The 24,771-nt window shown below is 36.7% G+C and overlaps 1 protein-coding gene across 1 annotated transcript in view; it reads right to left on the bottom strand.

The window, feature by feature from the left end:
• Nucleotides 1-1,014: 1,014 nt before the first annotated feature.
• Nucleotides 1,015-24,771, bottom strand: part of AGPS (alkylglycerone phosphate synthase) — a 120,464-nt gene continuing 96,707 nt past the window's right edge. Inside the window, exons 17-20 of the mRNA XM_055120663.1 lie at nucleotides 24,464-24,553; nucleotides 20,721-20,820; nucleotides 18,066-18,123; nucleotides 1,015-6,584 (exon numbers count right to left, since the gene is read on the bottom strand). Of these exons, the coding sequence (XP_054976638.1) occupies nucleotides 6,463-6,584; nucleotides 18,066-18,123; nucleotides 20,721-20,820; nucleotides 24,464-24,553 (370 nt within the window). The 3' untranslated portion in view covers nucleotides 1,015-6,462. The remainder of the gene's footprint in view (nucleotides 6,585-18,065; nucleotides 18,124-20,720; nucleotides 20,821-24,463; nucleotides 24,554-24,771) is intronic.

Here is a 24,771-nt window from a genome sequence, read left to right as displayed (position 1 = left end):
GCTCTTTATCTTTTAAAGAAAAAGCTGATTTTTTAATAAGGTGAAGAAAGATAGAAGTGGTAAGTAGACTGTTAGGTGGTAGCAGGATACTACCTGGCTTTGTGTATTGCATACACCTACCATTGCTTGGTGGAGAAACCAGATAGCATGTGTTTGAAATCTACTGATGATTCAGTTGCGTGGGTCAAAAGTATTTGGGGGTAGGAGTCAAGATTCTACAATTTTGAAAATCTGGAACTATAATTTTTAGTGAAAAGGAATGCCAAACAATGACAAAAATAAAAAAATATAAATTAAAAATATAATCACTGCAAGATGTGCCAAAAGGCACACATAAAAAGGACAAGCAGGGCAGGGTTTGGGGTTGGGGGGGGGGTGTTGTTCTTGGCAGTATTCTTCAGGAGCTGGGAATGGAACCCAGCTGTATGCAAAGCATGTGCTCTCTACTCCCATGAACAATTTTTTGTTATTTTTGAGCCACACGCATACACAGGGATCACTTCTGGCAGTGCTCAGAGGCCTAAATGGGGTGCTGGGGACCAAACTTGGGTCAGACGTACGGAAAGCAAGCACCCTACCCACTGTATTCTCAACCTCCACATAAACAATTATTTTTTACTACAAGAGAAGTTGCATCAATGAGTAGGAAACTTACTTTAGTCTAATTAGCAAAATCCTTTATTTCTAACAAGGCAATGAGTCCCATTTGCTCACAGCAAATGGTTATCTGCTTATGTTATGGGGTACACAGCAATTGTGTCTGGGCAGAAAACAGATTATAGCTAAGGCTCATTCAGTCTGAGCTTATACAGGCCAGGCAGAAATTTGCTTTCTTCAAACAATATAAGCCTGAAAATTAGTGTGACAAATACGGAAATGTATCAAGATGGAATTCCCAGATTCCATTCCCAGATCAAAACCAGCAATCTTCTGAGTGTGGGAGCCCCGGTCCGGGATTGGTCTTGTGTCCTCATTAAATTCACATAAAATAAGCAGGCACTCTGATAACAAGGAGTAGTTTTGGTATTGTTTTATTTTTTTCCCCAGCACATCTTAAAAATCACACATGGGCATTTGCGTACAGAACAGTACAGTCTAGGAAAAACAATAAAAGGAGAATTTAAACATACACTGAAAGCACAGTAGAGAGACTACGTGTGAGCCCTTATGGAAAAACAACATGGCTCAATCTGAATCAACAAGCTATGCTGGAATCTTAGGAATTTCCCTTCCCACTACATATCCACTTTTAGACTATAAATGTAAGGAGGAGAACTGTTTGTATGCATTAATTACAGCAGTATAATGGCTTACATGTAAGTGCTTGCCCACATGTAGTTCCCAAAAGACTACTACAGTACTGGCAGGAATATGTACTGCCTTGGAGGAAGACTCAGGATAAGATATTATTCAAGTCAAGTTTATCAGAGCCAAAGTATTTCACAGGCGTAGCAAAAAACAAAAACAAACCCTCCTAAATAAAAAACAAAACAGAAATATACCTACACATATTTCTCCTAAGATTTGTCATTATCCAGGAACAGAAATCTTTTTCTGAAGGCACCATCACACACAAAAAGAACTGACACATGGTGTAGGGTGGGCCCCTGGGCCCCCCCGCCCCAAGTGCTACTCTTTAGGGAGCTGTGGGCATAAACATCCAAAAGCAAGTAAGAGGGTGGGGGGCTTCAGGGCCGAGTGAGTATGCCACATCCACGAAGTCACACCTCAGGGCTGCTAAACTGGGAGAATAGGAATGAAACTGTCACCATAAAAATACATATAACCCCAGTGACTGGATGTGAGAATAGAGATTCACCACATGCTTTAAGACACTAAAATAGGTGACCCAAACCAACACGGTAGGAATGATTATCTGTATTTCCACACAGAACTACTTAATTCCTGACACGCAATTGAAGAGGAATAGCCTTGAACTGCTAAACCACCTCAATATTTAAATATTTATCCTCTCCTACACTTTCTAAACAATGGCTTTCATGGAAAAAAAAAAATCCCAACAAGGCACTGTAAGCTTTCGGGAATATTTCTTAAGTAACTCAAAATATAATTCTTTATAGCAACCATATACCAGTACAAGCATTTCATGTCCTTTTTGGATATGTTAAGATTACTTGGGTAAGAGATTTTACAGGATGCTCATGTTGTTTATGGAAAATATTATCAACAATAAGATATATATACACATATGTGTATATGTATACATACATATGTATGTAGAGAGAGATGCCAATTATAACCCAACACTAAAATGTTTTTCTCCTCTCTCAGCATTGGCTGTTTAGTCTCTGAAAAATATTCTGAATAACACTTCATGTACTATTTTTCTCCTTGAGAAAAAAAAATCTTTTCATGTTCACAGAACTAAACTTAATTCTGTGAGGGTTCTTTGGCTTGAGTGTTTTAAAAATCGGTGGCCCGTATCAGTCTGTTAAGGAATTGTGCTTAAAAAAGCACAAGGGTGCAAATTCTTTGAGGATCTTCCAAGATTCAACTGGGAATGCTTCAGGTTCACAGGAAATAAAAAAATCCTCCTAGGAATGTAACATTGATTAAAAAAAATAGTAAGAGTATTAAAACCTAGCTAACAATATACTCGACAGGATTTCATTGCATTTAGATGCACTTGACTATGTTTCGTTACGAAAACTATTAATTGTAAGGATGAATGAAGTTGGGGGAAAAAAGCCCACACGTGTTAAACAGGTCAAATAGCTTCACTCCCATTAAAGAAAAAAAACTGTCATAGACCCAGGTCTATTTTATTAGAAATTTCAAGAGTCTGTTGACATTACACATATCCTTTTACAGTCAAATTTCACAACTGAAGACAAACACTGGCTTTGGGAGCAGAAAGATGAGTAACTTACATCCTTCATATAAGACACTGTATTTCAACAATTTAAAATACCTTTTTCACAAGCTCAGGATTTCAGCATCAGTGTTTCTACTTGTTTTCTTTTCCAGAAATTAAAATGAGTATGAATCAAGTGAATATGTTTACGTGTGGTTCATTTGGGGAGTGGGGTAGGTGTGGGGGAAACAATGATATAAAGTCTTTTACAAAGTCAAGTTTCCATAACCCATAAAGACAAAAGTGATTGGATTCTTCAATAATAAACTGACACTTATTATTTTCTCCTTGTCTCTGATATGCCAAGTCTAGTTAAAATAAAAGTTACTAAATTTTAGGTGGTAAACAAAACTATATATGCTGTCCACTCTTGTCTCAAGTGTTTCTGAAAATGTGAATTTCCCCTGTATTCCATCTTGGCAGCCTCAAGCACCAGCACACCCTTTTCACAAATCAATCCACTAACCAATATTTGTGCCATACATTTAGATAAAACAGAGGCTTGGCCAAACGATCCCATTTGAACAGACAGTCCAGTCGATTTAACTTGGGACTACCTTTCTGATGAGCTATGGTTAAGAAGCTGTAGCTAGAAGGCAAAGCATCAAAGAAGAATCTCTAGAGCCAACATGCAGAAAGGCATTTTTAAAAATGTAAGCCAGGACTTAGCAGTTACTAAGAGAATATTCTGAAAAAGAGTATTCCTTTTTAATCATTCATATTAGTATATGCACTGATGCTCATCCTTTAATGCACTTTTGTCTTCCAAAACAGATCAGTACAGCTATGTACACTGGAAGCCTTCCAGCACCATAAATCATTTTCTAGTAATAGTACTATAACGTGTATGCATTTTGGGGGGAAAAATTCTCATTCCTGAAGGGAGCAAAGAATTTAATTTTTTTTTTCTAGATAAAATTCTAGATACAATAAACACGTGGCTCTTACAATTCTCACTAAAGAAAAAGCTCAGGTTACTTAGCATAAGGCAAAATTCACTTGTGCACTGTAAATTGCACTAAACATAAAGGCAACGGTTTCCCTAAGGATCAGTAAAGCCTGTTCATATTAAATTTTTAGTTTCCAGTGCCATTGTCACTGGCAGCAACTTTCATTCCCCCTAAAACGCCTGGCCCAACTCTGACATCATCACACGATTTATCTGAAATTTGAGAATGACCAGTGTTAGGCAGTTCTAAAAATCAAAACCAGACAGTGAGCTTTTAAATTTTTAAATTAACTTATTCAAAGTGAGTTAAGAACCCTAATAGAAACAGTGTCTTCTGAGCTTTAGCTTTGATGAAGCCACCATCAACTACTTTAGGGGTAAAAGGCAAGCTTTCCATACTTCAGGGTACACTCAAGACTTACTCTTCAGTGAAATTAAGGATGAGCTGAGGCACCTCTCTCCAAGAAGCTGGTATGTGCCAGGGGAGGGAAGGCTTCCTGATCAACTACATTAGCGTGAAGCCGTGCTGGCGAATGTTCATGCAGTTCAAGATGATCCCTGTAGAAATGATTCCAACTATAAAATGTAGTCATCACTATAAAATTAAGGTTGGGGGGATCTAGCATATGTGGGGGGTGGGGGAAATGTAGAAATCACTATCACTAATTTCCATTATGTTCATGTGCAACAGTGAATAAAAATTTCAGGGATTATATTTAGTTTCCTAATGTCAAATAAAGATTTGAGACTGCTGAAATCTGAACTCCCTGGGAAAGAATGTCAGAACAACCACATGAAAGGAATGAATCTGCTTATGAATTGGTTTTATTTTTTAAAAATTACTCAGAAATACACTTCGGTGAGATATTAGTACCAAATTAAACATTTTGATCACCAATTAGAGAAATTACCTTCATGAATAGATGCATTTTAGAAAGCTGAGCTCTTTTATAATTCTAGAGGCAAGTGTAATTTCCTCAAGTATCCAACTATTTCAGAAATCAAAGGCTTCAAGCAAAGGTTTGTTGGAAATTTTATAACTAAAAGTAAATCACTAATGAGAAGTGGCAGTTTCTAATGAGTACTTAGATTTTGTTGTCAAACTGGTATTTAATTTTGATTTGTTTACAGATTTTAGTTTATTAGTCTGAAGCCAATTTTATTAGCTAAAAATTATTTTATCATTTTGAAGTCTTGAAAATACCATTTTGTCAGTTTCAAATTTTCGCTTTTCTGGTTAAGGCTACTTCAGATATAAAAGATATCAAACTGCCCAAAAATATTTTGGAGCTGTTGCTACACAGACAATGTGTCCTTTTGAAGGACTGTTGGCATTTTGACTTACATTATCTGATCAAATATTACTTTAAAAAATTATCAAAAGTTAAGTATTGCATTAAGAAAAGAATCCATCTCAAAATGTAAATCATGAACCTTGACAGTGATTCAAAATAATCATTTCTTATTTTAATACCCAGGTTTGAATGTAAAAATGTTTGCTAAATGTGATTAATGTTCTCCCTATTATTTAAGAAATATGATTTTTCAAACTTTTGATCTTGGTATGTATATTATTAATACATTTTTTAAAATTTGTGTTAAACCAGTAATTCAAAAAAGGCATCAAACCATTACTCAAAACTAAATTGAAACTGTACTTTTATATGAAAATTTATTGTGTTGTTGGGTGAATTAAAAAAGATTTTTGCCATGAGACTACTGAGGTTTTCAAATTCAATAGCTGAATGATGACTGTTTCTTTAGTCAAACAATTATTTTGAACTGGAGACCTGAAGTGTAAAGTCTATCTTCTGCTTCTTCTCAGTGACAAGAATGTGCAATCAGAAACAGCAGGACTCAAAGTTGAATAAAGCTTTCATTTCACGGTAAGCCTGTTCTTCATGTACAATGAGTGATGTCAGCTTTTCTTACAAAACACACTAGGAATGAACTAGGATGTAACAATAGGTTGCCTCAGTGATACTAACACAGTATAATACCGCCTCAAGAGCAGAAACATGGACAACAGAAAATGTTCCCTAACAGAATAATTTGTATACTGATGATTTCAGGTTTTATAACGGTATGCTAGTTTGAAAGAAAACTGTAGGCCAAGCACCTCACAGCGCTGGGGCATCCTCGATAACAGGGTGCACTTTCGTGAGTCTCCTCCCTTCGGGGCATACTCACACAAGAAAAGATGCCCTGAAAAAGATATGTGTCTCACTCAGTGGAATCCTTCATTAGATAACTGCTTTCTAGAAACATTCTTTTAAAAAAGAGGCAAGATAAGCAATAAATGACACAAAAATCTGTCTTTCCCTCCTCTGAAAGAGGAAGCATCAACACTGAACAACTGACAGCATCTTCCGCTGAACCACTGGCAGCCCTGCGCTGCCTGACTGAAACCTGAAATGACGACCAGGTGGCTGTAAACTGATGCACCTAAGACGAGAGAGATTGAGGAACTCCATCTGACAATACAGAGACGTAGGAACAGAACAGAGAACAGAATGAAAAAACTTATTTTAAACCAATAAACAAATGTGGCTGAAATATAGTCCATGATATATTTGATTACTGGTATAATCGTAGTCGAATAAAAAAAGGTGACTTTTTCATAACAACAGTAATGGGTTTATAAAAGGTTTCTGTTTCCAAAGATGTTATTGGGGTCCACATATTCCTTGACAGACTTCAGCATCCCAAAGCCGACATCAGAGATACTTTCCTTGAGCCACTGCTTCCGTAACTTGCCCACTGGAAAAACAAAATCAAAAATGCTTCAATATACACTATGACGCTGGGAACCAATCAATCTTGTGACCATGAATGAACAAACACTGTGTGATAAATGCTTTTATTCAAAAATGAGAAATGTTTTGCTTTATTTGATTTATTGAGCCCACCAGACTATCAAGCTCATTAAGTCCAGTGAACTCCCAGGGGAAGCCTTGCTCCACAGCGTCTCTTTCCTCTGTCAACTCGGAAATGGAGACGAAGGAAAGCCTGGATGGAGATTACAGCCCATTTTACAAATCACAAAATGAGAAAAACGTGCATTTCAAAAGAACCCACCTCCTGTCTTAACAACCCAAACATGCCAAAGCTTAGAGAAAATGAAGTTAAATAAAGAAAAACATCATATCCAAGTAATTTCTTGGATGTACTATAGCAAAATGACAAGGTAGTTATCTGTGTATTTAAGAGAAACAAAAGCTTTAAAAAAAAAAAAGAAAATCCTAATTTTAGAAAAAAAAATTTAAGAAAAAGAACATTTAATAGGTCCAAGCAAAAATTCTTGTTATGACTCTTTCATCGACAGTTTCTTTTCATATTACTCTTAACTAAACTTGCATTTCCCAAATAATGGAGACTTTATTCTTATCTTTTTTCAAGAATCAGATATTTTAGGTACCGAGTAAAAATATTTAATCCATTTTAAAGTTCATTTATGCTTTTTTATATATACTGTATAAATCTCCCCTTTTATTTCTAGCTCCTGCTATTTTATTCTGAGAATAATGAAGTAACATAATGGTTAGCAGCATAAATTACTTTTTTAAAGGCACTCAATGAAAAACATAACTTTCTAAAAGAACTTTTATAAGAAAGGATATGTAGAAAGTATTCTGAAATGTCAACTTTTTCACTGAAAGTAAAATAATATGCTGATTTGTCTGCAGTGAAATGGATCATCTTTTGATATGGATATGACTAGTTGTGGTTAGTACTTTCCCACCACTTCTTGGTAATAATTGAATTCAAACGGTCATTTTCCACAAATGTTCATTAATGATCTGGAGTCATCAACAGTGATTTAATTGGCCAACCCAAATGGGAAACCTTCTCTCACTGAAGTATTCAGCCTGTCATTGGAAAATGCACTCCCATTTATCAGGCTGCAGTGATACAGCAACGTGTCTGCATTTTGGACACCTTAAGTATCATTTTAAGCAATTCAAATCATCTTTTGTGTCCAGTTCTCCAAGGAATCATTACACTGTCATTAAACTAATAAACAGTGTATCTTACAAAGCAAAATATTTCTGTGTGGCTTCCTGAATTAAAAACAACATTATCGGAGTTAAGACTGAGAAAATGAGGAATGGCATGTTAAAAAAAAAAGGTCCAAGAAATAAAACTTTATTAAAAAGAGGTCTAAAACCATAAAGCAAATAGCACAAATGCCTACGCACACAATCACTACCAACTTAAATATGTTCAAAAGATTGTCCGTGGTAAAAATGCCTCTATTGAATGAAAGCCTTCAACCTCAGCTTCCTCATGTGTATGGGGATTAGAATCCCTAAAGCCTCTTCACGTCAAATATTTTATGACTTTAAAAGCATTTAAAAAGAAGCCACAAATCAATTATTTCCAGACTTGTTACAACAAATTATTAAAAAGGATAAGCAAGCTCAGACTGGCAGAAGCCACATCATTATAAGCCACCCACATGGAGCAGAGCAAGAAAGGCGAGAGGAGCAGCGAACGCCAGGCTCTACTGTTATCTGTAATATAGTTTCACTGAATGTGTCCTGTGGTTATGGATGTAATTGTCCTGAAAAGACTGCAAACAACTGCTCCAACAAGATGGAGCACATTAGAACCTCAGCAGGATGCCCAACAGCTAGCTTGTCTGCTAGTTTTACACCTCTAGTAATAATGCAATTCCACGAGGAACTGAACCATCGGCGGAGAAGCCACCCAACAGCCATTGCATATTTAATGAAGTCGCTTGCCAAGCGCTGGGAAACAGAAGGTGCTTGGAGTGCATCATTAGTTCTGTCAGAGGGATAATTTACACATCTATCTTGTCAAATTTTCTATGGTTTATACTTTTACAATAATCAATCTAAAATACATTTGATTAGTGAACTAGAAAGTTTAGGAAAAAAAAGTATAGCCAGCATAGCGGTGGCCCTTATGAACATATTTAATGAAAGAATTTAACCCTTTGAGAGCAAAGGTTTGTGAGCTGCTTCTGTCTGTGATCACAGAACTTGAACTAAAGTCAGATATCATGACATGCAATTAAAGGGACCACGAACCTTATTATTTTTGCTTACCAATTTCAACTACTTTGTAGAATAAGTGTACACACAGCACAACTTAAGGTGGGAAAAAATCTCCATAAGACAATTGCTGGAAATAGTCTTTATGAAATTTTAGAGAACTATCGGTGGCTGTCTCAGCTGAACTGATAAATTAAAACAAAACACGAAAGGCCCTAATGTTAAAGGGATCAAATATCAAACTAGGCTTTTATTCTAGATTTTAACAACAGTGACAATAACTCCCTCTTCAGTATATTCTTTATTTTCTCTGCGAGACATTTAGAAACTAGCTGACTATACCCAGAATGTACATGTGTAATGCATGTCATGTATTTATTGTCAAAATACATGACAATAAAGAAGCTACCCTAAGTATCTGTACATTTTATTTTCAGAAAAAGAAGAAATTATTCTCTTTCCTTTCCATAGCATACACTATGGAAATGGGAAGATTGGATGAAAAAAAGAATCAAAGAGCAGGGAGGCTAAGATTATTTTAACATTCCTTGTATGTGACAGTTATCCACTGAAAAAGTATGTAACTTTTAACATTCATACTACGTGAAATTTATTCAGATCTTTAGCCCTGGATGCTCTGATACATGATATTCATAGCTACATTCACTATTTCAATTATATCTCTTTGACTTCTGATCTTCCACAAATATTCTCAACAAAAATACCTAGCCTGAGAGCCAACACTAGAGCTACAAACGGTCAAGTTCATTACCTCCGTAAACAAGATAGGGACACTGAATTTCACAATGCATTATTATTCTAAATATATAATGGCAGAGGAACTTAAGCAAAGTATCTGAGTCTTACATGTATTAATCCTAAAAGTATTTTCAAAAATATAAGGAAAACAGGCCAGCAGATACTGAACACTATAGAAAACTAAGAATGGTGGTCAAGATGAGAGAGATTCTCCTATTTAAAAGTAGAGCTTGAAAAGGAGGACAGACATAGAATGACTGCACTCATTTGTGGAATATTGAAAAACAAGACAGGGGCCAGAGCGATAGTACAGTGGGTAGGGTGTTTGCCTTGCATGTGGCCAACCTGGGTTCGATCCTCGGCATCCCATATGGTCCCCCAAGCACAGCCAGGAAAAATTCCTGAGTGCAGAGCCAGGAGTAATTCCTGAGTGCAGAGCCCTGAGCATCACTGGGTATGATCCAAAAAGCAAAAAACAAAACAAAACAAAGCGAAACCATAATATGAGACTAACACCCAAGGACAGTAGAAAGAAGGGCCAGGAGATTGGTCCATGGTTGGAAGCCTGCCTCAAAGGCTGGGGGCAAGGGCAATTGGAACAGAGAAGGGACCATTATAACCATGATGGTTAGAAGAGATTGCTCTGGGTGGAAGATGTATGCTCAAAGTGGGTAAAAGACCAAACATGATGGTCTCTCAGTATCTGTATTGCAAACCATAATGCCCAAAAGGTTTGGGGGGGGGGGTGAGAGGAGAGTGGAAGGTGGGGAGGGGGAAGGAGAGGGAGAGGGAGAGGGAGGGGTGGGGAGAGAGAGAGAGAGAGAGAGAGAGAGAGAGAGAGAGCCGTAAAAGCAGGGGGGAGGGCACGGCAGAACTGAGGCCAGAAAGTACAGCAGGTTCAGTCTTGGTCTTGCATGTTGCTGACCCAAGTTCAATTCCTGGCACTACATGGAGCCCCCTGAGCCCCAATAGGAGTGATCCCTGAGCAGAGCTGGGTGTGGACCTGAGCATTGCCAGGTGTGGGGACCGCTCTCCCGCCCCACCCCCCCTGCTGAAAAGTGCAGCTCAGCCTTTTAGAATTTAATTTCTAATGATAACCAAATAAAAGAAGCTCTCTGAATATACAGTGGGGAAATAAAAATTATTTTTGGAGCAGAGAAAATGAAAGTTTGGGGGGCTAGTCTGAAAATATGGGCCCACATTCTTTGGTTGCTAATGCTTCAAGAAGAATACATTTTATATTATGATCCATGGCAATAAATGACATTACTAGCATATACTCAAGGAACAGGGTAAAATATTAGTGGGGAAAATGCGAACATGGTGGTTTGCCTAGCCACTAAAATAACTTGGAACTACTTTTTTTGGTTTAAGAAGACTCATGAAGAAGAGACTTCATAAAGACTATATCCAATTTTTATTAACAAAAACTACCAATTAACAACTACCCATAATCCTATCTTAAAAGAAATAAATCTGAGATTATTAGTCAGAGTTCTTTTTAGCTAAATTTAAAGCTTTCTGGGCTGGAGAGATAGTACAGTGCAAGGCATAGTCGCCTTGCATGCAGCACACCTGGAGTCAATCCCTGGTACCCTGTATGTTCCAGAAAGCACGACCAAGAGTGATACCTGAGCCCAGAGCCAGGAGTAAGCATAGCCAGGTATGCATTGCCCCAAATCCAGAAAAACAAAAAAGAATAAAAAAGAGAATCTTTCTGACTAAGTTAAAAAGTCATCATATGATTATTTTTAACATATATGTTAAGACACATAATAAACATGTTTATTTTTAAAAGAAGTTATAAAATTTAAAAGAAGTTATAAAAGTTTAAAAGAAATTAAAAAAGAAGTTCACTCATTCAAATGACTGAAGTTAATGCTCAGAAATAGAATTTAGCCAAAGCTAAAAACCACCTAACCATTTTCCTTACAATCAGGTTTAAAAATTTTAGTTTGCACATCCTGAATCCTTAGCATTATTCTATAGGTCAGATTTAAATTTTGAAAACCTAGGTTTAGCAGTCCTGAAATTTACATAGTACTGAAACCAATGGTAAATTTAAAAACACACACAAAAAAACATTTAATGAAAATAGTCAACTCTAAAGTGTTTATCTAATGCATACAAGATAAAAAACGTATAAAAGATTTTTTTTAAAAATTGGGGTTGGGTGATTTTGCATCACATCCAATCCTGCTCAAGGCTTACTTCTGGTATAATTTTCAGAATATAGGTGATGTGCAAATTTGTACAATATATTTTTGTATATAATATATAAAATGCAATTAAATTTTATTATAGGCTTGTGTTCTGCAGCTTTGATCGTGTAGATATTTGGGGATCTTCTACATAGTCAAGTCATCTACAAATAGGGATGATTTTGTTTTTTCCTATCTTTTTAACCTATCTTTTTGTTTTAACCCTATCTTTTAGTTCACACTATAGGTTTTAAACAAATTACCTTAAAGCTAATCTTTTCCTTATTCTTCTGAATAGTCTTTTTTACATTTAAGGTACAGAATACTATTCAATTCTGTTAAAGCTGAAAAACATGCTAGGAATAATTTCCCTGTCATTATTCTCAAATAACAGAAAATAATTCTGATTAGGTTAAGAGAGAACACCAGTATTTAACCTAAGACTGGTTATATTTAATCGAGGTTTTAAACTTCCTGACCAAGACGTAAGTATAATTTTAGCAAATGATCAACTTAAAACTTAGTCATAAATTGAAAATACATGGCTGATATAAACTCTGCTGTTTAAACTGACCAGCTTGTCAGTTATAAAAACAAGCACTATGAAGATTAAGTTAAGCAGGCTTTATATTTCCTATAGCCTCCAGTTCCAGACTACATCTGTTTTCTTTGATACACAAAACCAAAAGTTAAAATAGCTCCATTTATCACAGCATGATTGTAGGCAGACAAACCAGCCTGTCTGTTTCCAGATAGTGAAAGCAACTGTTATTAATCACAATTACAGGCCAAACCCTCTTAGAGAAATTACATCAATATTCTCCCAACCCCCAGCCCTTCTACACTACAACTCAAAAGTGGTACTGAGAGTACTGAGAAATTGACCAAATGTCAGTAAATATGAGATCAGCTTGAGTTCTAAGTTCAGGATGCAACTTAAAGAAAAAAAAAATTTTCCCCTCTTTATACATAAAAAAGAAGTGATCTTCAAAAGTCCTATATTGATTCAGTTTAATAAGACAATTAAACCCACTCAGTTATGGTCTATGAAAGACCACTACCTTTCTAATATGAAAGAACCAATGCTATTCGAAAATGAACAAAACTACTCCAAGTTCTGTGAGCACTAACATATTAATTCAGCGTCTACTACACAGAACAGTCCACTCTAGCTAAGAACAAGATTTGAATGCTTAAATAAGGAACAAATAAACTGCACAGAGAACAGGCAAGACACACTAAGAAGGTGACACTTTTGTCCAAGAAGTAAACAGTGGGGAAAGCAAACCAGGCAACTATCTCAGGGAAGGGAATAGAAAGAACATTACAAAAAGGCACAAATGGTTTAGGCCGATAAGGGGCTGACATGTCTGAGAGAGAACAAGAAAGCCACTGCTTCTAGAGGAGAAATGTAATAAGAGAGGAAGGACAGAGAGTTTGACAATGTTTTTCCTTGAAGGTCCTGATAAGGAGCTTAAGTTTTATTCTAGATATAAGGAGAAAACACTGATACTGAAGGAAATGATTCTGACAACAAAGAGAAATGACAGTATGGGAACAAGACGCAGACAGAGCTGTAATAAGGCTACTGTGTTAATCCCACCAGGAAAAAAATAGTGACTTGCACGAGAACGATGGTGAACGATGGCACAGAGGAGATGCCTTCAGGCACAGGGGTCATCAGCAGTGTTTCAAGGCCTGGAGATGACTGAGGTCACGGTTGAGAGAGAAAGCTGGCCTGGCGCTAAGTCTGCAGCTTTCCAGTACTAGCACTTCCAAACTGGACGAGTTACCGAAGGGCGGAGATCTTCATTTTACCAGTACCTCCAAATGATATTTTGTGCTCAGGCTTATCTATTCTCTTTTTCTAGCACTGATGCAAACCTGGTAGCTTAATTGGCTTCCACACTGTCACATTTTTGACTACATAGGATATGACTATAAAAATAAGAAATTGAAGTTTTGTAATTAACAAGGCAGAAGGTCTCAATAAAGTAACATAGAATCAAATCCTGCTATATTCAACTGCAAGTGCAAATAAATTACATTTTAACAAATTTGGAGTCCTTAACAAGAGGACTTGAGAGCCTCTAAGGCTAGAACCTGAAAGTGTACATAAATTATACAAGAAGCTGTAGTGTAACATTGTCTGAGCTACATTTCTTTTATATCTGATGCCACTGATACATCTAAAATCTTCATGCTAGAACCCAGGAGGCGTGAAAACAATCAGAAAGTCAAATGTAACTTATGTGAGAGAATTGAGAAAACTGAAAAGTTTCTACAATGAGGAAATTAAAATATTGACTCATGTCTGTTTTAACATCTAAAGCAGGACAAGCAAATAACTTAGCACTAAAGAAATAAAAGGACTTAGATTTTAATGGCAAAACAGTAATATTCAGTATTTCTTTCCATATACTTTAAACTTATGTGCCTCTTTTCAGAGGCTGTCAGTTTCATTTTTCAGATTTTTTGCCTATTAAAAGTTAAAGGACAGGTACACCGAGCCAGAGGACCAGAGTTTAATTTTTCTATTTTTATTTGTCTTTTTTAGGTCACACCTGGTGATGTTCAGGGCTTACCTCTGGCTCTGTGCTCAGTAATTACTGCTGGCAGTGCTGAGAGGACTATATAGGATGCCAAGGGTCGAACCCAGGTCAGCCACATGCAAGGTGAACGCCCTACCTGCTGTACTATCGATCCAGCCCCAAATTTATTTTATGTTTTAGTCTTTAGGACACATCTGGCAGTGCTCAGCAGTTACTGCCAGCTTGCACTCAAGAGATCAATCACGCCTTGCAGGACGATATGGAATGCCAGGGATTGAACCCAGGTCAGCCATGTGTAAGGCAAGAACCCTACCAGCTCAATTTCAGGTTCAGTCACTATAGCCAATATAGTTCAGTATTACGTCAATAATACCACTGGGCAAGATACTGTAAACTTAGAACCATGCCATATAATTTGAAAGACAAAATATCTGCTCCACAGAATTTGGGGCATGAGTAGAAATTAATTTATGCAAAGCAACTAGAAAAATTAGTTTATAAATGTAAACTCATATATTCCATGTCCCCTTTCCTTAGTCTTTCAACATGTACATATTTATTTACCGGATCACTTCAGTGCTTTTCAAAGTAAAGAAGATTTTTACCTTGGTTAAGTGGTAATATTATAGTTCTGTCAGCCACTTTCTGATATGCTAAACTATTTATTTTACTGGACTATACAACCCATTTCAGAGGCAAAAATACTGTTCTTTTAAACCTTGTTGCCTAGCAGACTCAAAATGTTTTGTTTTTGTTTTGGGGCCATACCCAGCAGGGCTGAGAGTCTGACTCCTGGGTCAGTGCTCAGGCACTGCTTTACTCCCTACAATGCCTGGCAGACCATGCAGAATCAGGAATTGAGCCCAGGGATTTTGCAGGCAATTCAAGTGCCCACTCTGGCTCCAGACCAGCAACATTTAAATATGAGAATCATTCAATATTAAAACACATTAAATAAGCTTTATAGCCGAAATATCACAGGGGGGCAACTGACCTTTATTACTCAATCTGGGGTCAAGAACTGAACAATGCTAAGGCTGGAGGCTTATCCAGCCCTATCAATCGTAGGGGCTAAGGCCCCTGCCTTTCATACGGCTCACCAGATATATCCCTGGCACTACATGTGCCCAGAGCATTGTGGGGTGCAGATCTGGAGGCCTCCAAGTACCACCGAGGTCTTCCAACACTAGGGTGTCAACTCTGCTTGGGCCCTGGGGTTAAACCCCCAGCTCCGCTGGCCCAGAATGGGCAGAAGGGGCCCCTGGGCACCACTGCTTAGGAGACCCATGCACGCCCTTGCCCTGCTACAGAGAACTGAATAATCACGATTTTAAAGTGTAGTTCAGAATACTTATGACTTTCCAACTAGAACTTTCATTAACTTCTATTTCTGTTATTTGTGTTAACCTCTATTTGTTCTGTTTTCATTAAATTCTATTGACTGATTAATGTGGTTTATGTCATAACTTTCATAAATTAAAAACCCAACTTTCAAATAAATTTGTGCTAGTTTATTTTTTAAACTTGTATGTATTTTTCATGTAATGACAGTCTACAAATAATTCATTTCACATATGCTTATGTAGGTTCTGTTAGAGCCTATTAAGCTCGCAGCATCTATTTGAGTAAGTAACAGCTATGCTTCTGCCAAACAGACTTTCAGCAACTCACATACAGATGCTATGGGAAGAAACTTAATAGTTGCATAGAACCTAAAGGAATAAACTTCTGGGTAAAGGTTTACCTTTCCTCTATAATACCACAGGTCATTTGGTAATTTCCGGCTTTTACAGAACTTCTGCTCTCCTAAGGTTTGAGTACACTGAAAACATCCATTCGCAATAAACAAAATAGCTCAGCCAAAGCCCAATTACCTTTATGACAATTAAGTCTCTATTTCATCTTATATAAATGGTTTAGTCAGCCATCTATACCCTCTTGTAGAACATGTCCCTCGAATTTACCATCACAAACATGTAACCTACAGTTGGTGATCTTAAAGTGAAAATATACATTGCTGGCCATTCATCCGAATGTACCAAAAAGCAACATGATAGGCTACAGAGGAAAAAGTTTTCCTCTTTAGAAACAAGGAACTATGGCTGAATTATGTTTGCCTCCTCCCTCATGTAAACAATTTAAAATTAGCCATTAAAATGAAATAAAACAATGAGATGAATTATGTGATTTGACAAACATCAATATTTCACGATATCAATGCATTTTTATTAGCAAGCTTCTCAACATATTGTATGGTGGCATCCAGAACTTGAACATATTTAAAAGATTTTAAATGTACTACAATTGGTTTTCCAAATATTTTAAAAGTGCTAAAAATCTAAGTGACTTTGTACAATACTTCATGCTTAAATTTCTCAAATCAGGTTTAGACATTTAATCAAAATCTTTTAATTCCACTGGAAAGTTTTTAGTATATCTTCTTTTCCCCCCTCATTTTTTCATTCAAATAGTTGTTAGTATCTCCACCAAAACTAACAAGAAGAGGAAAAATATAAATTCATTCCCTTTAAAGCTGGTCAGTTATGTTAGAAATTTACTTGTGGGGGTTGAGAAGAAGCAATGTGACAGTGAAAAATTAAAATGATACAATGATGTTAGGAAGTGCTTTTCTACTTCATTCACCCACTTTTGGAATTTTCCTCAGGCCTGATAGGCATTTTCTCATTCATTCATTCATTCATTCATTCATTCATTCATTTATTTATGAATGCTTTTTTGAGTCACACCCAGCAATGCTCAGGGGTTACTCCTGGCTCTGCAATCAAGGAAAACCAGAGCTGGTGTGCAGGAATCCTGGCACTCCTGTTGTGGGTGTGATAAAGTAACACTAGGTGCCTAAAGCAGTAATACTACTCTTGTAAGTCATGATACAACAACTGGAAATACTGGATAAATACATAGCCTGTTACAGAATGCTAAACACTGTGGAAAAAGAAATAGTGAAAAGAATATGGAGAATCTAAGGCAGAAACAAGAGTGAGATTTTTTTAATTGGGCTGCTATTTATCCTCATGCCATGCATAAATTTTTCTTAACTCAAAAATATACATGTTTGTATTTTCTAAAAATTTACAATTTTAATAACCGAATGAGTGCTTTAACTTAAAAAAATCTCATTTTCAAAAGCTTGCATGTAACAAAGGCAGATACATAATAAATTTTACTGTAGCTGTGACAATCTGATAAAACTTAGTAACACAAATGGCCACCAAGTAATAACAGAATAGCATTAAAATCTTGAAAGAAGACCTTTTCATATCCTGTCCTGTCTTTTTTGTTGGTGGAAAAAAAATTCTACTATAGTACACCTGATGTCCAGCTAAATTTCAACAGTGGCAGAAAGACATTTCTGTGGGTTTTTCCCCAACTTAACCCCCTTAGAAATACTGGCTGGAACAGTCAACCACTTCCCAGACAAACTGGGTTATTCTTGGGTAACAAGAAATGCCCTAAGAACTCAGTCGACTACAGGTTACATGTTTTTGTCAATTTAACAAAACAAGCTTCTGTGGGTACTACCACAACTAAAGTGACCTCATTGCCAGCTAGTCTAAGATACAAGAATGTTGAAGAAATTTTCAAGTGGTCTTAAAATATTCATGACTCTGCCTCACTTTTTTGAACCAAAAATTTTATTGAACAGTAGTAATATTAGAAATCCAACACCCTCCCCCTGGTCCAAAACAATACCTCCATGATGGTGTGACAGGCTCCCTCCATTAGCAAGGATTTCTTCTCTAGCTGCAGCCTAAAATCAGAGACAATGCAGCTTAGATTTCACTTGGAAGTGCAAGAGTAAGAACAAATTTTAAAGGAGGCACATGCCTCCTGGGTTCAATAACTAGAATGATTTTCTTTTCTCTGTAGCTAACGGCATTTTAAAAACAAAACATTTGTTAGATTTATGTAGCCTTACAAAATCTTATAAGGTATGTTTATAAAGGTTTATAAGGTTTTATAAAGCTATAAAGGTTATAAGCTTTTTAAGATTTTTAGTGAATAATCACAATGCATACAAGAGAAAAATAAGGCAAAATGATCAATTCAGCAGTATAAATTGCGAACAATGACCAGAAAAATTTTGTGACGACAGGTCCAGGTTCCTTCTTTCATATCCCAATAAGCACCAGAGACTAACATCTGCCTGGCCAGTCAGCTCAGTAGTTTAGAGAGGGAAACTAATAGAAACCAACATTTATTGGCTGCTTATTTCATGTCCAATTTACCTTTAACAACCTATTTCCACTATAAACTAACAGGAAACTTATAATTACTTTAACTTCAAAGGGAAACAAATTGATACTTAGATGTTAAATTACTCATCTAATACCCACCTAATATCCAGTGGGGATCAAATTCAAGCTATCAGAGATCAACCAAAAGAGAGAACACATAGAGAACATTTCTTTAGGTTAATGCCCTGGCTGAAATTATCTGGGTGCCTATGTTTATAAAATTGTGAAAAAAAAAATACCAACAACCCTTTTTTGGTTAGTCTATTAAGTTAGGCCTTGGTTAAGCTTTTGACAGAGCACTAAAGTTAGATATATACTTAAAACAAAATGCAGAGTAAGTGAGTACAGTGTGACAAAGGGTAATAAAAACTAAAATTACATTCAATTTCTAATAGGTAACAAGTATATCATAGCCATGAGATGAAATACTGAAAATGCCTTGTACCTCTCGAAATACTCAAGTATATATAAAACCAGCAAGAGTTAAGAGGGCTGGGAGAGACAGAAGGACCACATCTCACTGAAAAGTAATTATCATCACTTGGGATTCATCATTTTTTCAAATGAATCATAAATATGCTAGCTCCTGCTCTACATAAGAGATTACTGAATGGGGGCTGGAGCGATAGCACAGCGTGTAGGGCGTTTGCCTTGCACGCGGCCGACCCGGGTTCGATTCCCAGCATCCCATATGGTCCCTTGAGCACCGCCAGGAGTAATTCCTGAGTGCATGAGCCAGGAGTGACCCCTGTGCATCGCCAGGTGTGACCCAAAAAGCAAAAAAAAAAAAAGAGATTACTGAATGAACAAATATATTAAATCATTAACTACCTGAAATCAGTAGCACTTCAATAACTGAAGTTTAGATTGAGAAAGAAGGAATAATTTCATCCAAGTTGTAGAGGAAGGGATCTCTGGGTAGTGAGAGGGTAACACTAAAATGCTGAAAGGCTAAGATGATGGAAAAATACATTTGATTGATATGTTCTTTATTTTGTTGGGGGTGGGGTGATGATTTCACAGGTATATGGATGTATGTCAAAACACTAGAACTACATACTTTAAATACATGCAGTTATTCTACTTAAATTGTACTTCTAAGAAGTCAGGGGAGTTGAAAAACAAGTATCAGCTGAAAGAAAAAAATAAACTAGGTGAGAGAGGCAGAGAAACTCAACAAACATTGTCTATGAGTTGGGCCTGAAGACATGCCACTGAAAATCATCTCGAGGTATGAAATGGAAATAAAATACTTAAACAATAAATAAATTTATTAATAACCTTATTAATAAATAAGGTTAGTTTAGTCTGTTTCTTCAATACTAGGCAAACTTATAATGTGAAATACTGACCATAAAACAAAAAATCTTACAAAAATAAGAAGCTTCAGGTCATTTAAGAAATGCAATAGAAAGTGCTAGCAAATGAACTCAATGGTCTCTATAAAGTTTCAGTTAAAAAAAAATTTATAAACATAGAATGATGACTTCACAGCAACACAGATGCATTAGAGCCAATGATCTTAATAGCTGCTACCACTTGGATATGGATGGGCTATCCAAGTGAAAGCAGACTGCCACTATTGTCCTTTGTTATGCATCAGATTGTCTGTATTCTAAAAACCAAAACAATTCCAGCCTATGAAATATAAATTCTAATATATGTAGAGAATAATTTATATTCACAAATCAATATAGAACCAGCATACCCAATGTACCAACTTCTCATTTCTTTGCCTAATATTCAGACAAGCCATGAGTGATTGAAGAGTAAATCTAAACTTTGCAAAGCAAGAGCAAAATCCATTTAAATTAGTAAAAGAATGTAGCACTGTCGCACTGTCGTCCCATTGTTCATCAATTTGCTTGAGTGGGCACCAGTAATGTCACCATGGTGACACTTGTTACTATTTTTGGCTTATCAAATACGCCCCGGGGAGCTTGCCAGGCTCTGCCGTGCAGGCAGAATACTCTCGGTACCTTGCCGGGCTCTCAGAGACGAACGGAGGAATTGAATCCGGGTCGGCTGCATGCAAGGCATCCTACCCGCTGTGTTATCGCTCCAGTCCAGTAAAAGAATGTAGGAGCGATACTTATGTGTATAAAATTACCTCAGTTTGCTCAAACACAGTCAATGGATCACTTATTCCCCTATAGTTAAAGGCAAAGTAGAAGTAGATACATGCACCAGCATCGTAAGTCTGAGTCACCCTAAAAACAAACAGATAAAAACCCCATTAGTCTTTACATTCAGTGAAATCAGATTTTAAAAGATTTTTTTTTTAATTTAGTCACCACAAAATTACAAAGTTACTCATGATTGGGTTTCAGGCATGTGCCGCTTCAATATCCACCCCTTCACCAGTGTCCACTTCCCCATGCCACCCGTTTGCCTCCATCCCATTAGTTTCCTTCTATGAGAGGCTTTTTTCCTTTTTTTTTTTTTTTAAGTAAGTTTTCTGGTTTACAGTACTGCTGCTGATAGGGTTTTACACATAACACTGTTACCAACCTTTCAGCACCACCTCCCCCTCCTGGATGAACACTTCTCTCCACCACAGAGGTTGTCCCCTCCCTGTCCTCTCCCCCAGACCCTTCAAGTGGCATGTTTCCTTCTGCTGAACCAGTTCTCATGTTCTTTGTTTCTGTTATCTTTGGATATTCACTATGAATTCATATTTGACATCTACAATTAAAGCCAAGCTCACCTGAATGGTTTAATTAAGCTATAATCTAATTATCTATCCAGTTGCCTAGTCTGTGAAAGGAACACAGAGTCTGTATTCTTTTTAGAGAAAGCCCTACTTAAAAAAAAAAATTTTTTTTAACACCATGATGATACACAAGCTGTTCACGATTGAGTTTTGTTCATACAGTGTTCAATACCCATCCCATCACTAGTGTACGTTTCTACCACCAATGTCCCCAGTTTCCATGTGTATTGTCACTTCCCCTCCACATCCTCTCTGTTCCCCCCATCCCCGCATGAATCTATAGCAGACACTTTTCTTCTTTTTCATCTTCTTCTTCTTCTTCTTTTTCTTTTATAGGAGGCTGTATTTTTTTATAATTTGTTTTGGTTAATATGGATCATTACCTACAGAAAGTTTAATTTAAAAAAATGATGTCAATGTTTCTTCAGTTGATAAACAAATCCCTGCCTTCTCAGAAGGATGGGGGGGGCACATACTCAGTGGTGCTCAGGCCTACTCCCAGCTCTGTGCTCAGGAATTACTCCTGATGGACTCAGGAGACCATATGGGGTGAAAGGATCAAGCCCAGGTAAGCCACACACAAGGAAAGTTCCCTCCTCACTGTCCTATCATTTTGGCCCCTCAGAAGGATTTAAAAAAAAAATTTTTTTTTGACACACATATGGTGGTGTTCTAGGGACCATACAGCAACGCCAGGAATTGAATACAAGTCAACTGAATGTAAGGTAAGAGCTTTAACCCCTAATCTTTATAGCCCTGGGATTATTTTTCTTTTAAAGGTACACTGTAACTAAAGAGGACTAGATGGAATTTGATGATCTAAGTCTTCCAAACTTCCTCAAAATTAACAAAAATAAGAGAATTTAAACTCGAAAATAAATGAAATGTGCAAATACCAAAAACTGTCAGATAAGTACAATACAGCATCTTTACAAAGGTCATAATCACTGTATCACTGTCATCCTGTTGCTCATCGATTTGCTCGAACGGGCACCAGTAACATTTCCATTGTGAGACTTCTTGTTACTGTTTTTGGCATATCGAATACACCACAAGTAGCTTGCCAGGCTCTCCGGGAGGGGTGGAGGAATCAAACCTGAATCAGGCGCCTGCAAGGCAAACGCCCTACCCACTGCGCTATCACTCCAGCCCAAGGTCATAATATTAGTAAGAATTTTTAAAACGAATTGATCACATAAATTGAAGTGAGATGGTCTTAAAATAGTCTCTGAAGGTTTCCAGATCTAGATCTGTATTTATACGCATTGTACATGTGTTTACAATAGATATCAAGAACTTTAAATTAAATCATAGATATGAGATATAGATGGGCTTTCAAGTGCAATTAGATGAAGCATTTAGAAGGGAGCCAAGGTAATCACAGTCAAATTTTGAACGCAATCTATGGAGAATCCCACATAGAATTTAATTTAACAGAAGGAGCAAAAACAGGAAATACTCTTTTTTACTACATGATACAAATAGAATCTAATCTAAAATTGTAATGGCCTTTTAGGCCAAATGTTAGGTGCCTCAGAACAGAAGAAATGAACTGTTTAACAATACCACTGTGAATTTGCCAGCTGTGTTTTTCTTGTAGTGCTAATTCACACTCATAAAAAAAAAAAAAAAAGATCCCCTGAATGCTTACATTTTAAGACCCAGATTTACAAACTTTTAGAAAACTGGAGATTCATTTTAATTATGAAGGCACTACCAATAAGACTAACTACACACAAATAAATTTTAAAAACTACATGAATTAAATGACTATAACAATGAGCAAAATGCACATCATTCTTGAGAATCAATATTATCAAAAATTGAAAATGCAACTAAATATCAGTAGGACATTGCCACCTGTTAGCAAATCCAGGTTCTGTATTATAAAGTCGAGTTTTCTGAAGTAGTCTTCCTTCCTCCCACCACTCTCCCTCCCTCTCATCAGCCCAATCTCCCTCCCTCTTTCTTTCTTTTTAGAGAAGAAATTATTTCTAATAATAATTTCTAAGATATTTAGAGTGATGGGGAGAGCATGTGCTTTGCCACCTGAGTCACAGTCTCAACCCCCTTAAAATAAGCTTTTAACTTCACAACAAAGCTTAAATAATCAAATGATCAAAGAAAGATCTATGGGAAAACATCAAGTTAACAACTTCTGGATATTCTGATTCACTCGTTTCTGTCACTGCGTAAAAGAATATTTGGGGTTGGAGCAGCAGGTAGGGTGCTAGCCTTGCATGTGGCCAACTCAGGTTCAATCCCCCACATCCTGTATGGTCCCCTGTGCACCACCAGGAATATTTCTGAGTGCAGAGTCAGAAATAACTTCTGAGCATTGCCAGGTATATCCCAAAACAAACAACAAAATCAAACAAAAGTACAAGCCCAAAACAAAAAAGAACACAAACTTTTTGGTTATTTAAAACTGACTCCATTATTTAAAATTTTACAATTAACAAAAGATTTTTGATTTAGTATGACGAGTGTATTTTCAGTTTAATTTTAATTTTATTTATTTTTGTTATTGGGTTATGCCAGGGGTTGGTTACTTCTGGCTCTGCACTCAGAAATTACTTCTGGTGGTACTCCAGGGACCATATGGGATTCCAGGGATCGGATCCAGGTCAGTCATATGCAAGGTAAATACCCTAACCACTGTACTATCGCTCCAGCCCATTTGCAGTATTACAGGAGACTAAGAATTAAATATCATTCTATGAGCATGAATAAAGTCCCATGTCCATATATTTGATCAACAACTGATAAGTGGTGAAAGTGCTCTTATCTTTTGAAGAAAAGAACAATGGTGACTATGTAACATATAGTTTATTGACAAAGTATGAAAGTTACAGTTTCAGTAAATGAATGAGTCTTTCTCTTATTCTAGGAGTTTAGGTATTCAGCCCTTCACCGTTAGAAGGGCAGAAGGCTCTTTCAGAGTGTTCTATCTCTAAAAGGCTCAGGATATAGAGAAATCCCAGGGACACCTCCTAACAAGGAATCAAATGAAGTTTAAAAACAGATTGAAGTATTTCCTCTGACAACAAATTATATTACTCCTTTAAAAAGCAGTCCCTCCCCCCACCTCCCCAACCCCTGTTGAAAGCAAAAAGCAAAGAAAACAATCAAAAACTCACCTGCATGTAGAAAGAGGAGCAAACTGAACACCTTTTTCTTTGCATTCCCTTATTATTCTTTCTTTCACATTTCTACAGAGATTTACAACCCTAGAAAAAAATAGTTGAATACAGTATTAGGTTTCAAATAAGTTACCAAAGTTCAAATAAATATTGGCTCATCTAGAATCCTTAAGTTAAAAAAAATTCTTAACCAAAAGAATTTTTGGGGGATAAGGGAAATAGCTCAAATATTGAGAGCACATGCTTTGTATGCAGGAATCCCTGGGCCTATTCACAGATACTGAGTAATTCCCCAGCACGTGGAC

Source organism: Sorex araneus, chromosome X, assembly GCF_027595985.1.
Source record: "Sorex araneus isolate mSorAra2 chromosome X, mSorAra2.pri, whole genome shotgun sequence".
Classification (NCBI taxonomy): domain Eukaryota; kingdom Metazoa; phylum Chordata; class Mammalia; order Eulipotyphla; family Soricidae; genus Sorex; species Sorex araneus.
This window is presented reverse-complemented; position numbering and strand designations above follow the sequence as displayed.